At 47.8% G+C, this 17,073-nt stretch overlaps 1 protein-coding gene across 2 annotated transcripts in view; it reads right to left on the bottom strand.

Annotated features, from left to right (window-relative positions):
• The window catches only part of LOC105454557 (myc proto-oncogene protein), a 31,585-nt gene that overhangs the window by 3,560 nt on the left and 10,952 nt on the right, over positions 1-17,073 (bottom strand). The window contains exon 3 of one of the 2 annotated variants that reach the window (XM_011697231.1): positions 13,121-13,189. The exons of the other annotated variant lie outside the window; for it this stretch is intronic. Within the exon in view, the coding sequence (XP_011695533.1) occupies positions 13,121-13,189 (69 nt within the window). The remainder of the gene's footprint in view (positions 1-13,120; positions 13,190-17,073) is intronic. 2 annotated transcript variants of the gene reach the window in all.

Here is a 17,073-nt window from a genome sequence, read left to right as displayed (position 1 = left end):
GTGACACTGCAATAATTCAGGTCGTAAAAACGAAGGACAATTCCGAGCCTTTGACATCGAGTCTTTTCGTAGACCATGTGGCCAAGGAGGCGTTCTGGATGACATATGAAACCGTGGGCGTTTCTGCAAATTACGCCATTTGCGGCGCCTGGCACAATCGATGGAAATCCGGTTGGTCCGGATTCCTCTTGTACGGATGCAACCGCGAACTCTCTCGACAAGGGCACTTCCGTAATACGATTCGACGATGTCATATTCACACGTGAAAGAGAGAGAGTGAGAGATCGCTCCCCTTTCTCTCTCTTGCAGCTTTAACCCGTTCGCGTCTCTGAATTGTTGTAGTATAATTCCATCGCGGCGATCATTTCGCATCCGCCGAGCAGTTTATCTTATCTTTATATTGAGTCAATTCTCTCTCGTTCGGTATATATTCGAGGTGATTCATACGTAATAAAGCGCAATAGGCCGTTATTAACTTATTACATACTTAATGTTTCTGTGTGCTTCCCGAGACGCGATTGCCACGCGATTTGAACGTTATCTTAAACCTCTTGATTGATAGTCCTTTTTTGTTTTGTATAAAATCCAAGTTGAGCTGAGCTTGCGGACAACCGGTAATACTTTCCTTCCGATCGAGAGGCCCACGAGAGTTCCTTGACCGAAAAAAAATTCGAAGGAATGCTTCATATTTTTTTTTGTTGGCTAATGAACTCGTCGAGAAACGACGCCCCTGTCAGGTCTTATCGGTGATTCTATGCCGCGATCTCGCGTCCTTCGTACAAGCCGTCGCAAACTGCCGTACGCACGCGAAGACGTCACGCAGCTTCGTGCGTCTCTCGCGTTTAGGCACATAACTACGTAATAACGTGTGTTTGACAAGACGATCCAACCGTTTTCCGACCTTCAGAACGCGCTTGCTATTGTATTATTTACTTTTCTATTATATTGAAATATCCGTTCGATCACGTTAAATTGCTTATCATTTTCTCTGATGAGTTAAAAAGAAACGTTTTTCGTTGCTGTCGAAGGCCACGGGCGTTTGCGCGGATGTATGCCAAACGTATCGCGGGGATACACGCGTGAAGTATCGTGCCTGCGGTATCAAAGAGAGGAATTCAATCGGCGCCGCGGCACCGAGGAGCGCTCCCGTTCTTCCAGCGTGCGTATGCTGCCCTTTCTGGCACCGCTCCATAGGTGCCGTAACATTTCAGAGCCCCGGGGCTCATAAACGAGGACAAGCGGAAGGAGACACTCGTGCAGGCACGAGGAAGAAAGGCGAGAGACGTCTGTCAACCTCGCGCGCGCGAGCGCGCACCTGTATACACGTGCGCACAAGAGCACGGGGTCTCGCTGTGCTGCCTCATCGTCGAAGCGGGCGCTTCTCCACGTGCCCTGATCCATTCGGACGTATATATATATATATATATATATGAATCTCGCCGAGAGTCTGGCGCGCGGCCAGGGCGTCGTCGGTTCGCCCCGCCGCGCCGCGCCGCGGTGGAAAAGGCGCGCGAAAACGGTCTCGAAATAGCGACGCAACGACGACTAAGTTAGCACGCGAGGCTTTGATTTACTCGCACGCGCCTCTAAGCCCGGCGCTACGGTATTTGCGCGATTTCAGCCCCCGCGCTGGCCCTCCTCGTTCCCTCCGGGGACCGTCGTGAGGCTTCAAATAATAAGCACTCGGTAATCGCGCGCTCGGTGTACGGCGCTGCTCCACTTAACGCGAGTTACTTAAAGTGATACACGCTTCGATAACGGTTGAAGGAAAGAGGTAATCACTCTGTTGTAATTATCACTTTTAAAAGTCTTTCTTTAAATATCACTTAATTACTAACAAATAAGTGCTTATCCTCGCGTATCACGATGCGATCAGTAGCTTCCATCTCCCTTTTCAGAGCTCGTAGAAATTAAGTCAAATTAAAAGCTCTTTTTCCCTTTCTCTTTCTCTCTCCCTTTTCCACACCTGACATCATTATGCGAATATCTCGGCCGGAGGGAGTGCCTCAAATTTTTCGCGATGTTCCGCGACACATTTAATTAGCACACTGACGTGCGTGCGTGTGCTGGACGAGCGAGGAGAGGAGCCGAAGCTCGAGCAAGAGCGTGACTCGCGTGCGACGGGAACGCGGAAGTGGCCGACGTCGCGCGTGCAATTGAACGTTAGAATATATGCTAATAATCGCACGAGAGAAAGAGAGAGAGAGAGAGATAACTCTAGGCGCAGCGGAATTCACTCGCATTGGTATCCCGCATGCCTCTGTGTGCGCGCGATCGTCGTCGGTCATGACGCACGACCGCGCCGCGCGCACGCACGTGGAACGTCGCCGTCGCGGTCGCACCGATTTATACAGACTGCCTGCAGGCAGCGTTCATCATTCTGCTCGCTACTGCCGCGCGACGAGCGACGAGCTAACGCCGCGGTTGTAACGTTGTGCGGTAACGGCTGATATTCATTAACCGGTAATCCGACCGAACTCCTCCCCCCCGCACGATAAATGTCGAAGCACTAATTGCGGATCTGCCGAGGACGTGGCGGTAAATATATACCTACCATACGTAACTGGGGAATGTGGAGGAACATATATATATATATATATATAGCGATCTACGATCGGCGAGGATCACCGTCGTGACCCTGAATTCAGTCTCTAACTGAAATCGCGACGTGATAATTCCTGCCGCAAATCGCGGACACGACCTACCCAGACCTCTCTGACGATTACGTATTACCGTCTCGCTTGTACGTGCGGTTACATAAAAAATTAGCATCGCGCTTTTATTATAAGACACGCGGCATTGAAAGGCGCCGCGTGCGCGCGCGATCCACCTGTGGACTCCACGATAAAAGTCCCCCCCCCCTCTCGTGCGTCTCGCGTCCCGCGTGACCGATCCCGTTCCCTCTCTCTTCCATCGTCTCCTCCCTCCTCCTCCCTTCACCCACTCGTCACGATCGTTTCACGAATATCGGTACCTTATGAATGCATATGTCACACGCGCCGCCGTGAGGAGGCCGCAGAAGTGGTCGGCGGTCGTCCGTCGCGCCCGTCGTCACCGTCGTCGCGAAAGCAAGCGTGTAGCGTGTCGGTGTGGTGCCTTGATAGCGCGGAGAGAGAGAGAGAGGAGCGACGGGAGACGGCGGATCAAGTCACTCCGCGAGGCCGGGACGTGAGGGCAAGAGAGAGAGAGAGAGAGAGAGGGAAGGGGGGAGGGAAAGGGGGACGATCGGCGGACGGAGAGAGGGGACCGACGTCAATTCGCGGGCAGCACGTGCAGCCGCGTAAGAACGACCTTGGGGGTCAGTGCTCTCCGCGTAAGCAGGCCATAGTAGTACGTCGACGCGAATCGATCGGCCTCTCCTCTTTCTCTCTCATTGAGACGGGCGACGGCGACATCGATAGAGATGAGGTGGTCGCGGGGGAGGAACGCGGGTAGACGGGAACATGGGGAGGCCAGGAGGATACGAGGGACGCGAGACGAGGGGGGAGGGAGGGCTCCTCCGCGCCGTTATCGAACGCGACGCCTCGCTCGGAGGGATGTTTGGGCGTGGATCCGGGATGAGAGTAACTCCCGCGCTTCGGTTTTCCAGGTGGCTTCGCCCTCTTTTCAACCCTCGCGCTCCCCCTTCGGCTGCCCCGTCTCTCGGATACTGCAGGCGGCGTCCCCAAGCCTCGTGAAAGTGGACGCGAGCAAACGCGAAATACCGCGCGGATAGATACGACGAGATAATGTAATATTCAGAATATTGTCCGACTATATATTAAAAGTATATAACTTATATGATAATTAACGTAATCGAGAAAAGGAATTCATTTAAGATTAATTAACGAGAAAATTCTCTAGTGGCAGATAAGGTTCAATTTTCTTTACAGATAATTTTAAATATAGAGCGTTCACACTCGATTGTATAAACTCGAGTTATCGAGAAGAATTTATGTTCGCATAAAACGACTTGCTAGACTTACAAGGAAAATTGTAGATACTTTAAAAAAGTTACAGATAACAGAATGGCGCGCGCAAAATTAGTTCAAGGGAACGGTTGTACGCCATTTTCTTAATTACGATAAGATTAACCTATCGATCCAATTTAAAGCGCCGTATCTTTATGACGAATTAAAGACCGATTAGTTAAGAGGGATAGAAAAAAAAAGGTATAGGTCGATAAGAGAAGAAAAGAGAGAGAGAGAGAGAAAGAGAGCCTAATCTAATCGGAATAACGCACGGCAATTAAGGGCTGAGCAGCACGATGTCCGCATCGATAGGGGGCCCTCTCGAACGCGATAGACCGGACAGACGATACCCCGAGTTTCGTGTTTCGCGCGATAAATATTTAAGACATCTCACGGATATATATATACGCGACGACCCGCGCGCCCCGTTCGTTGATAACGCCGACCGTTGATAGCGCGGGAGATAAATCGGCATCTACGTGACCTGCGCGAACCTCCCTTTGAGCCGATCCGACGTATAAAACTATCACGAATCGCCGCGATTCACGCGAATTATCACTTTCTCCGGCGCCACGTATACAACACTCCGAGATCTGAGGCGAGGTCCAGAGGAGCTCCTCGTCTATATAGCGATGATCCACTTCTGTCGACCCGTGCGTGAACTTTTCTTTTTTTATTCCTCAGTTCATAGAACTGCCGCTTTCCTTTGCGTCATCGAACATCTCGCGCTTCCGTATATTGCGAGTTAATATTTCTTATCTCCTCTTCCCGATCTCCCGATCTCGACGGTATTTTATGGTTTAATAAAAACCAACATCAACGAAATTAAAAAAAAAAAGAAAATAATACAAATTTAAAATATCAAGCAAAAATAAAAAGACTTCCTTGTGGTGAAATCAAAATCGCGAAATTTTCAAGTGCAGCTAAATTAAAATTCTTTTCCAAGTTCTCGACTTCACAGCGTATATATAGGAAAGATCTATACAAAAGTTTTCCGCAAAATCGCGATTATCTTGGAATTCAAGCGAAGTACACCAGAGAGCTGTTTGTACTTTAAAGTAGCCACGAATGACGATCCTTTTCCTCGTGCCACATATGCGAACGTGACGGCACGTTTCTCTTCCTGGTCAGCCGTATATAAGACGAAGCCATAAATCTCTTCGTGCCGGTGCCTCGTGATGTGTCTTGTAATCAACGAGCTTCCAATCCAGTTACGAAAGTGCAGAGCATCGCGAGCGCGAGAAGGGATTCGAACCGACGCGCCGCGGCCGCCGGGATTCCGATCGTCGGTTCGGCGCGCCGAAATAACAGGAGTGACACAACAAGGAGAATACGTACAAATAACTTATTTTTGGAGGCTAATGGCACATATAGAAAAATGTAAGACAGTAAGACATTAAGCAGCAAGCAGATCGGCCATTTTTACTGATTTCGGTCATCACAGTAGAAAACGTATAAGGCAATAATCTTACATTCTCTATACTGTGACTGGCCAATTCATTTTTACTGCTTACGTCTTACTGCTTTACGTTTTTTTCTGTATGTGTGTCATGGGCTTCAACGAGTGCGATGCCGCCGCGCGCACCCACGTCGCGTTATCGGCGCGAATTGAGTTTCGCCGCCGAGGTTTCGACCGCGCGGGCAAAGGAGCAAGTGCGTTGAAAAAGAAGTAAAAAAAAATGAGGGGGGGGGGAGGGACCGCACGCCGCCGTTTGCGCCAGTCTCGGCGGTCTCGCCGTTCCGTTCGCTCGCGCGCGGTTCGGAGATACGGCTTTTGCGGGATATAGGCAAAGCGGATAAGTAATATCTCTCCACACGGCGCGGAGATACGAGATATATACGAGCGAGACGGTCCGCGGCGTCTGGGGGAGGGAACAGCTAGAGCAGAGCGGCGCAGCAGCAGTCGACGTCCGTCCCGGGGTGATCAGGACGTAATCAAGAGCACTCCCACGAGCGGCAAACCACGGGTCCGGCCGCGCGCGTATACCAACGCGTGCGTTAACAAGGAGCAGCGGCATCGGTGAGACGATTTCCCTCCCCGCCGTTCGACGGCGCGTGAAAGTGCGGGTCGGATGAATCACACTCTCCTCCGTGTGCCTGCCTGCCACATGCGAAAGTAGGCGTCACGAGTATCACGTCGGTACGTTGGAACGCGAATCGCTTTAAAATGCGGCCCCGGTCTCGTAATCGTCGACTCGATCGCGTCATGCCCGCGTGAAATAGCAATGTAGCGGCGCACAAATTTTCGCAAAAATCATGGCGGCCGCCGTGTCTCTGTTGATCGACGGGAATCGCGCGGGGACGAGTGACTTCGTCGACGAAGTTTGGATCCTCGCATGCTGCAGGACGTTTCGGTATGCTAAGGTGGTATTGGGAAAAAAACGGAGGAGCACGTTTCACCACGCCACGAATCGCTTACGAAAAAAATGTCAATTTACCCGCTGCCGTTTTATTCTTCCCTTTCTCTCTCTCTCTCTTTCTTCCCTTTTCTTTCTTTCGCCCCATCTATCTGTGTCTCCGTTACTCTCTCCCTTTCCTTCTCTTTTCTCTTTCTCTCTCTCTCTCTCTCTTGGCATTCCTTCCCTGTACCTTTCTACCGCGCTATATCGTTTCGAGAATAGACGAGCGACTGGCATACCGCCGCGGACGAGAAATGCAACAAGAACGAGAGAACGACGAGACGGCGAGCCGATCGAAAAGGAGACGAAGGATCCTCAATGAGGAATAAAGTGATCGCGAGCGTGAAATGCGAGCGTTGCCATCGAGTGACATAATTAATAATCGATGACGAGTAAACTTTTATCACCCGAATCCATCCATTCATTCAATTTCATGTAAATTAAAAATTGCGTAATTAAAAATTAAGTACGTAATTAAAAATAAATATATATTTGATTATTGTTAGTATTTTATACTTGATATTTTTTCGTCCAGAAAATCGTACAGAGAGAATAAAATTTTATTCAAATTACTAAAATATATTATAAGTTAAATACCACTTTAATTAGGCAAATTATTAGATTAATTGAAAATTGAGTTAATGAAATTGGATTACATTTAAAAACGAGTGCTTTGCCTTTTCGTTCGCTGCAGATTCTGCTGCTTTCTCGAAATAGCAATCATTAAGACCGAAAGAAACGGGAGATGAAGGATCGATTGCTTAACCAGGAAAGGAGTCGGGTTGCTGTCGACAACACTGCGGACCGGCATTCCCAAATCAGATTTTGCCGGTCTGACATTTCGGGCGTTCGACTCCGGTCTCTTAATTGCCGGTGCAAGAGTCAAGGCGTCCTGGTTAGTTCGACCAGAATATTTCCTCTTTTTGTCTCCCTCTCTTTCTCCTCTTTTATCTCTTTCTCCTTCGTTTGCACAACGATAACCGGAAACGGCTGTGCAAAATCGGAACGCGTCGCGTCTCTATATGCGGGAATAACCGATAAATCTGTTCGGCTGAAAATGATAATTACGGTGTTATCTAAGCTTTTTGGAATAGTATTTAAATATACTTACCGCGCAGACGGATTTAAAATTATAATGACGCCCGCTGCGCGCGTAGGGGTATTACTTTATAAGCAATGCAAAGCAGGTATTAGCTCGGTATCGCGACGGCTCTAAACTTAGCTCGCATGCAGAGAGACGTGATATTCTCTGCGTGTAACGGCGAAGTTTAACGCTTTCTTCGATTAGCCACACAGAAAATTGGCGACCGCGCGGTGCCCGCGGAGAGAGTCAAGGAAATGAGCTTCGCGCGCGATTACGATATATTGATATATTTTTCGCACAAAGTGCCTTCGACGCGATTAAATTAAAACGGTACCCGACGATGACCTTTAAAGGAAAGATCCGTGCGCGCGCACATGCCGTTTCGTCGTCGTTCCGGAAGAATTCCAACTCCGATATTAGAAAGGCCCAAAGAGCGACTTCAGTGGGCGCTCTTGCTACGGCACTTATCTGCAGTCTCGGCTCTCCCACGCGGCCGCGGGTTAATGAATGAATGAATTGCGTCATCTTAACGGAGATGCGCTTTTACGTACAGTACCGTCACAAAAATAGGCACCCACTTGTTCTCCCGAGGGAAAGGCGTAATTGCCGCTAGTGGGAGGAGGAAGTGAAGGAAAGGAGGAAGAGGAAGACGGGTTGAAAGTGAGAAAGCGATGCGCTTTATTATACTTTGTAAGTCGGAGTAAAAAGAAACGGAAAAATATGTGATGGTATTATTTAAAGGACAATCCCCCTCAGGAATAAATAACGTGAGATTAGAGAAATGCAAAAGGTGTAAAAATGAAAGAGGAATCAGGTTACTCCCTCGCTGAAATTAATCATTTTAGCAGGATGTTAAAAAAACAAATATTAAAGATAGATAAAAAATAGCAATGAAAAAACTACAAAATATTTAAATTCCTTAAATAAAATATTAGGAATCAGTAAAAAAGAAAATGTTAAGAATAAGTAACTAAGTAAGATATCAGGAATAAGAAAGAAAGAAAGAAAAATTTTATAAATAGAAACGACGATAACATAAAAAACTTGGCAGACAGAAAGAGAGAACGAGGGGGAGGGGGGCAGTTGATTTCTAAGTTTCTGCTTAGATAGAGTGTTAACCAATGCCTTCGCAAGATGCCAAACCCGTCTGCGTGCAGAACCGATACCGCGAAGCAAAATTGTTTTGCAATAACCAGAAGGCGCGTTACGTTCGCGGTGAAACCTTGCATTTCAATGATATTAGAATACAACCCACGTCAACCGCCTGTATTATATACGTATTTTAATAATGGACTGCCTGACATTTTCCTCACTTTCGTACGATGGCTTTCGTAACGCAACGTCAGCCTGGATAAATTCAGCACCGCGCCCGCGTGTAATTATTCTGCCTATTAACGTTACGAATTTTTATTTCTCGATCTCAACGCGGCGGGACTTTACGAGTGCGCCGCTCATTTTTCACGACGGAAGAATGTCGGAATATATAAATTCTAAGCGCCTGTATTCGGAGTAAAGATAACATCAAGAAAGTCACGAGGTATCGAAATGTTGATCAGTGACATTTATCATTTATTTCCACGGGAGGCACAAAGCGACGGAGGAACAGAGATGGGAAATAAAGTATATGAAGCCTATAATCGCGCGGATTTAAAAGCTGCGAATATAGACAAAGAGAAAGAGAGAGAAAGAGAAAGAGAGACCAGATTTTTCAACGATAGATATTGTCGTCGCGACGATATCTACGACGAACGCAGAACACTTCAACGAAGAGGCGGAAAAGCGCGCGTTTCACCTGTTTCCTCGAAATCGAAATTGACTTTCAGACGCGCGCATAGCAGCACGCGCGCGTGACCGCCGCCACCTATTTGCGAAACGCGAGAGAATCCTGATTCCGATGCGACGCGACGCGCGCGCGCAAGTAGCGACGTTCCAACTTTCCTGGAAGCTTTAAGCGAGGAATTTGCATGGCGAGACGGGTGCCCGGCGTGTACACCGGCGTTGTACGCCATCGATGGAGAAAAAAAGGGATATGGGCGGAGTTGCGTGCGAATACCGCGAAAGGTAGCCTTAAAACACGAGACGAGACGGCGTCTTCCTTGAAATGCGGACGGCGTGTAAATTGACCGCCGAGTGGGAGTGCAATTGCCGCCAACGCTGCCAACGCACGCGAATCAGTTAAAAAGTGTCGCGAGCTCTTTATGAATTATTTTAGTAACACATAATTATTGGATATTAATATTTCGCATACAAGAGAACTTTTCTCATTTGTCATCAAAAGAATAGTAATATCAAATTATATGAATTCGTTAATTAATTTACTTGTTATATCCGCATTTACTGCAGAATAATGTTTACTTCTTTTTCTGTATTTTTATCTCTCGACTGTTTCGTGTAACAGCAAGAATTCTATACGATTTTTAAGCCGCTTGCTGTACCATTATCCCCGAGAGCAGCTCCCTGAGTGTGTTTAGACGCGGCGAAAAGTCCGGCCCGCCGCTGAAAACTGATCCGCCGGCCGACGTTAATCACGAGATTCCGAGATGCGATCTCGGTATACGGCCGAGCAAAATGCACTCGTTTTTTGCTCGCTCGCTCGGCCGTCCTCCCCCGGTCCTCACCTGGTGATTAATCTTGCAAGACGCGAGAGAGATCGAGCGGCCGGGCTCGAGTTCGTGGAATTTCACGATCGTCCTTCCAACTGGGAATTTCCTGGCTCCCCCACCGCACGCTCGTTCGGCTCTATCGCAAATCGCGCGCGCGCGCGCACGCTGTCGTTGTTAATTGCACGTAATCGTCGCGTTCGTAAGACCTCGGGGTGATTAGTGGCGCTAAGCGTCTGGCGCCACGAACACACATGTGCGTCGTGGCGACTTCGCGCAATTTACGTGAGTGGAAGATTCAGTGGAAGAATGATTACTCACGCGGGAAAACTGAATTGTCACGTCCTGAAGTATTTATACTAGAATATATTGGCTCATTTTATCGGATGAATTTCTAACGCTGTTCAACGAAGCAAAAATTTCATTAAATCCATATCAAAAATATTTAGTAAATAAATGCGAGAGAGATCGAAAAGAAGTATGGAAATTTTAATATCAAGAATCATATCGTCAATTCTAGACAATTGACCGACTGTGAATGAAACACGCTCGTTCTGACGTACGTATACCAGGACGCATTACAGTTCTCAACGATGAATCATCAAGTCAGATCGTCGCGGTGAATCATGTGACAAAGCGGCAGATCTGCTTTTCCGAGGAAAATCCGTTCGTCAATTTTCAGTCGGTTCACCGTTCTACTCGCGTCTACTTGGAGTACGTCCAACTTTTGTAATCGTATATATACGTGCTTGCCAAGCGTCTTCGAGGAAGCGCGATTGAAAGATCGACGCGGACAGACTAAATTCTATAATAAGCGATATTTCTGCGACTGCAGATCAGTCATTAGACTCTTCGCGTTTCGTGTTTCTCTCTAAATCGTCTCTCGTTATTGATGAAAATAGCGCTGACACGTAATACAACTTCAGCGTCACGAAGCGAACATCACGCCTAAAAAGAATCAATGAATCCCGACAAATTTCCTCAAACCGTGATATTTTTCCGCAAAAAAAATCACGACCGTTCAATTTATCGTTTCGTCGAAATGTTTGCTCGCGAGTGAAATTATTGAATTCAACGCAAACGCAAGAGAAGCGGATGCCGCGGGGGCTACGTGCCGGCGTGATACGCCGCTGAATACCTCCCGTCGCACGGTGCACGACTGCGGCGCGAATAGCAAAAAGGCTTAACCGCATTCCGGCGACCATTTAAACCACCGCGGCGGGGTCCCACGCCTGACCGCAAGCGGCGATCGGGTCTGCCGAGAGCGGACCGGCAGACCCGGTAGACCGGCGGAGTCCGACCGGCCGGCCGGCTATCGGTTGACGTCACTCGATACCGCGCGACCTTCGAGTTCCCGCGCGATCGGACGCGCATGCTCAATCGATCCTCTCGGCCGCGCGAAAGGAACATCGCGCTCGAAGAGAAACTCTCGGCGCAAAGAAATGCGAAGCGGCTCTCGGCGCGACGGTTATATCGATTTACGATTGACGGATGTATATACCGAGCAAAAATTAATAAAATATACTGTTACTTTGTTTGATTCTGCAATTTAATTATAGATAGCTACCTTGGCCATAGCTGTGAAGCATATTTGCCCTACAAATTGACGTAAACGTTTTATATCTGCACGGAAAGAACAATTTTGTTGGATCCAGATCTGAGAATAATTTTTTTTGTTCGATAATCAAAATAATTTTGTGCAAAAGTCAAAATGATTGCTAGAATATCGAAACGTTTTATAGCAATGCTTATCAGTGTTAACATTCCAACAAATTATTTTGATGATTCAACAAAAAGTTATGTTCAGATCTGTATTCAACAAAATTTTTAGACCTTTTAACAAAATCTTCTTTCTTTCCGTTCTTTCCGTGTAGTAAAAAATAAATTGAAAAAAGTTTTATTAAAAACTAATATTTATTTTTTATAACGACTTCGATAATTTATGTTAGTCCTCCATAGAGTTTTGTTATCGCCTTTTTCAAGAAAATGCAATAAATCGAGAGTACGTTACTTTATATACTTGCGGCCAAGACTGTACTTACATCAAAATGATAAGCGAATGATACATATAATAAATAAGTTTAAATCCTGTTTCGACACCTGATTTGTACACCGGATTGAACGATCACATGTTAGAGCTTTCTACGAGTGGTACGAGCAGGCATAGTCAGACAGGATGGCTATATATCCCTTCATCGAGACGCATGCATATGCATTTCGCTTAAGAATCTGTCTTCATAAATTGCTCACTTAATATACCTATACACGTTGCAGCAGTTACGCAGAAATGTTCATCAGAGATTTTCGACGGAGGAATGCACATTAATTATGCGCACTCTCAATTAAGACACTGGGAAAATAAACGCGCGCCGGAGAGAAATCCGCGCGCGGAGAGAGGATAGCCGGCGATTTAATATCTTAACTGCAAGACGCATCGCGTGAGGAGGAGAGATCGAAGACGAGGATTCGCCTTGAAATTCAGATAATGAATCCGTTAGTCCTCGCACGGTGCGCAACGGAGAGAACGCTCGAAACACGTGATGCGATCATGATGACCGTCCGTGAGTAGAAGAGAGGCAAATAAAGGGGGAAAAAAAAGCCACACACCATACGGGCTTGGTTTATCTGCGCCGGATGTCGGACGCTCTTCGTATCTTCTCCGTAACAGTGAGAGAGAGAGAGAAACTTATTTCGAGAAAAAAAGTAATCAATGTGACCCTTTTGCGGATGAGTCGAAAGCAAGCAGGAAAATTATTTTTTTTCATTTTATTTGATATTAGATCTTCAACTTGAATGAATCAAGATTTCATTAGATAAATATATCACGGAATCCACACGAAAAGAACAATTTTGCTGGATCCAGATCTGAAAATAATTGTTTAATATTCAAAATAATTTTGTTGGAAAGTCAAATTAATTGCTATAGAATATCAAAACGTTTTAAAGCAATGCTTATCATTTTTAACATTCCAACAAAATTCTTCGATGATTCAACAAGAATTTAATTTTCAGATCTGTATTCAGCAAAAATTTTTAAATCTTTCAACAAATTCAATCCTTTCCGTGCATAATTGAGCTTGAACTTACTTGTTCTCAATGAGGAGACCGTCAGTGCGGAGGACCCTCGAGATACAGAAAAATGTCTTTGCCTTGGATCTTCAAGAGAAAAGAAAAAAAAGAAAAAAGAAGAAGGTCAGTCAGTGGCAGTTACGCAAATTACGTAAAAATCCAGAGTCGACCGTTTACGCGCGCGCGCGCGCTCAGCGCAATCTCGCCGACCCGAGGGGTTTTTCGTACCCGAGCGGATTAATCGGAATTCCGATAAGGGATCACCGGCGAAGCGACCCGCGGTGTTCATTCCTCGCGAAAGTTATCCGCACACGTGACTCTCGCGGGACGCGCGGTGACGATCACGCGCGCGAAAGAGAGAGGAAGAGAGAAAGAGAGAGACACGAAAGAGCGGTTCTCACGACGGGCGCGCGTGCGTGCGCGCGCGCAACCCAAAGCGCCGAGAATTTACGAGTACGATTACGCGTTACGTGAATCGGTTACACGAGCGACGAAACGACACATATAATACCATCCGCGCGATGTACGTCTCGCGCTATAAGTGCGGCCATGATTCTTGGCCCGTGATAACGGCGAGCGTTTTCATATCACGAAGCTAATACAAAAAAAAAAGAAAGAAAAAAAAGATCGAAAGAAAGAGTCGGAATCGGACGACCGCGTTTAGCGTCTCAAAGGCGGGAGTTGTACGAGACAAAGTTATCAGCGGGGAGAAGCGTAATTTGTAATTTCTTGCCCGACCGCGCGCGCGAACCGATCGATCGACCGACAGTCCACCTGTGCGTCTTTCACCGACCCCGCCGACCGCGAATCCGAACCGGGGACTTGCGCGTCAGTGAACCGGCCAATTACCAATTACAATCGGGCAACGTCAAGGTCGGATCTGCGACGTGTCCGGTCACATGCCACCACCACCGTCGTCGTCGTCGCGTCGTCGCCGCCGTCGTCTTGGTCAGGGCCCATTGGGATCGACGCTGTGTAGGTCGATCTATTAAAGATGCGGGCAGAGAGAAGGAGAGGGAGGGAATAACGCGGCACTTTTGAAGGAACCCGCGATTCGAACGTCCCACCGTCTCCTCGCCGTTTGTGAAGCGCCATTCGGCGCTTCTTCTCGAGTTCTCCACAATGACTGCTACTTAAGTCATTCGTGACAATGTTGCGAGATTGCGACATCCGATCATTGCTCATTCAGATCCGCCGCGTCTGACAGTTTTAAACTGCGCGTTTCCGTCAAGAGCTACAAGTTTGCTCTCTCCAAAGGCCATGCAGGCTCGTCTCTGACGTAAATCAGCGAATTAAATCAGAGCCGAATTAAATTAACTCCGGAAAAGTTAACATCTCCCGGATCACGCCGTTTTACGTGCCGACACGTTTTTGCCGATGTATCATACAGCCTCACGATACGACGTTCTTCTTGCACTTTAAACGCCCGCAATGCCTCAAGCCCGTATCGGATTACGCATTGAAGATTAAACGCTGCGAGTTGGAGATTAGAGTTTATAACCAATCGGAAAACGAAATGGAAACTAAGATTATCTGATGAATCGAATTCTAAAATTCTAAAATTCTTCAATTCGCAATCCCTCGCTCTCCAATGTGTGTGATCTGCAGCTACGAACTTTACGGACTTGTAAAGAGAGATATGGAAAGAGAAAAGAAGGCGGGAGTGTGGAAAACGCCGAGCTAAAACAAAAACAACAGACGTCGATCGATCAAAGGCCGAGGCACGTCGGGCGAGTGCTACTCGTCACCCGTTTTGACCCTTGTCTCTCTCTCTCGTATATATACGCCCGCCAAAACGCAATCGCAATCGGCGGCATTCGACCGACGGCAAACGCTCCTCGCGCGCAAACAAGACGACGGGGCGCGCACGTGAGGACAGACGACGATCGTTCTCTAATCGGTAGAGTACCCGCGGCGCGAGAGCGCGAGCTAGAGGTACTTCATCGCCGTGTGGGCACGGTAATCATCTCTTACGCGAGGAGCCGACACGACGACGCGACACGGTACGGTACGTTACGTGTCTGGGTCACGAGCGCGCGCGTATATGCCGTCGCGTGAGCGCGCGCATTCCCGCGTATCGTGCATGTATATGTATCTATCTATGTATACGTACGTGCGCCCGTTAGCGCGCCGATGTCGCCATGTGGCGCAACATACACTCACCTCCAGGTGTACGTTATATACGAACGCGGGCGTGATTTTGCCGCCGTGGATTATCCAGCGTCTGACGGCGATTACGCGCGCGGAATTCCTCCTCCCCCGCCCCGCGCGCGCGGCACGGTTTAGGCATGTTTCGATCTCATCGAGAGATTGCAAATACCTGTTTGAAGACGTAATCGCGCGCGCGGGAGATTGCACTGTACTTAACACCACGATCGCGACACACACACACACACACACACACACACACACACACACACACACACACACACACACACATTCAACATCTATATACACGGTTCAACATGCGGTTGCGCATGTTTTTGCAATTTTTATGTAAATTCTTGCAAAGTAATGCCTAATTGCGAGAAATTAGATGACAACTTTAGATATATGTGTAGAACGTTAATTTTCCTTTAACCGATTGTGTATGTTATGTAATGATAACAATAAGTGGCGCCCGGGCGCGCGGAACAAACGGACTTCTGTATGCCTTCGCGAAACGAAAACGGCTCATGTCGTTGTCCACAAGGCCAGAGCAATATTCTCCGAACTTGTTTATTTTCATCTCGCCGTGAAACGTATTTTGCCGCCCCCGGGGGGGGGGGGGAGGAACAGAATTGTTCGGTTTGGCAGAAGTTCGAAGGCTGTCGGGGCGATTGTGCGAGAGGAATATCGTCCCCCCTCCCCCCCCCCTCGCAAATAGAACACCTTGATTTTTGCAAGCCGGCACTTGTGTGCATTTCGTTGCCCTCCTTCGCGAGCGCGAGGCTACACTCGGGGAAGAGGAAAAAAAAGGAACATTCATCATACAGCCCGCGGCGACTTAATGCAAGTGTTATGCAAGTCGCGTCTACCTCCTAGGTAAGAAATTACACACTATAGTCAGATACGGCATCGCGCGCGACACTGCACGTGCGAAGGAATGGCGCCTGGCTTAAGGGGCCATTCGAGGTGAATTCCGCGTGCGTGAAAAATAAAATTGACGCACGTGTGTGACGACACGATAACGATAACAACGGCCGACCGGCCGACCGACCGGCAAAAGTCGTGCGATCGTATATTCAAACGGAAAAAAAAATCGTTCGACGTAACGTACTTGTCATCGTGACGACTTCTAATCGATCGCTTTCAATTCTCAACTTGCGCCTTATTGTGCAACTTGCGGCAACGCTTTTCGACGCTCGACGATTTGTCCGCGGTGCAGGCGTGTACGCCAAATACGAGCGCTCGATGATAAGGAGAGAATGCGCGCGTAAATCCTTTTATCGCGTGATCGCAGCCGAATGATTACAAAAATTACGTCGTATTTTTATCATCTATAATATATCGTCGCAAATAATATTTCATATTTCGACCGCGTTCAGGTTTCGGATACGATCGTGATAGTTCGCAGAAAACACACCAGGCGCGCATCTCTTCGGCGATCTTAATTCACGAAGCTACACACCGATAGATAACTTTTCCTGACCTCGACACAGATTTTGCGCCGATGCCTCGAGCCGAAGAAGACGACGACGACGACGACGACGACGGAGAGGAGAGGGTTTTCAACGGCCGGGTCGCGCGATCGATGCCACGGCGGCGATCTATCAGCTCGAGCTCCTTCGCCGAGATGGTAATCAGTAATCATTGGTGTCAACCGAGGGGAGAGGAACAGTGAGAGACGGCCGGCAATTAAGTAACGCTTATATACGACGCTGATGCGAGCGACGGGACGGACGCTCTCGCTCAATATTGACGCAGGAACGGACGACGCGGCGCAAATCGGACTCATTGTCCGCGAGCTGTATTGCGAAAGAGAAGTAACG

The sequence above is a fragment of the Wasmannia auropunctata genome, unplaced genomic scaffold (assembly GCF_000956235.1).
Source record: "Wasmannia auropunctata unplaced genomic scaffold, wasmannia.A_1.0 LD335983.1, whole genome shotgun sequence".
Taxonomy (NCBI): domain Eukaryota; kingdom Metazoa; phylum Arthropoda; class Insecta; order Hymenoptera; family Formicidae; genus Wasmannia; species Wasmannia auropunctata.
The sequence above is the reverse complement of the archived record's forward strand: the minus strand, read 5'-3'. Positions and strand labels throughout refer to the sequence as shown.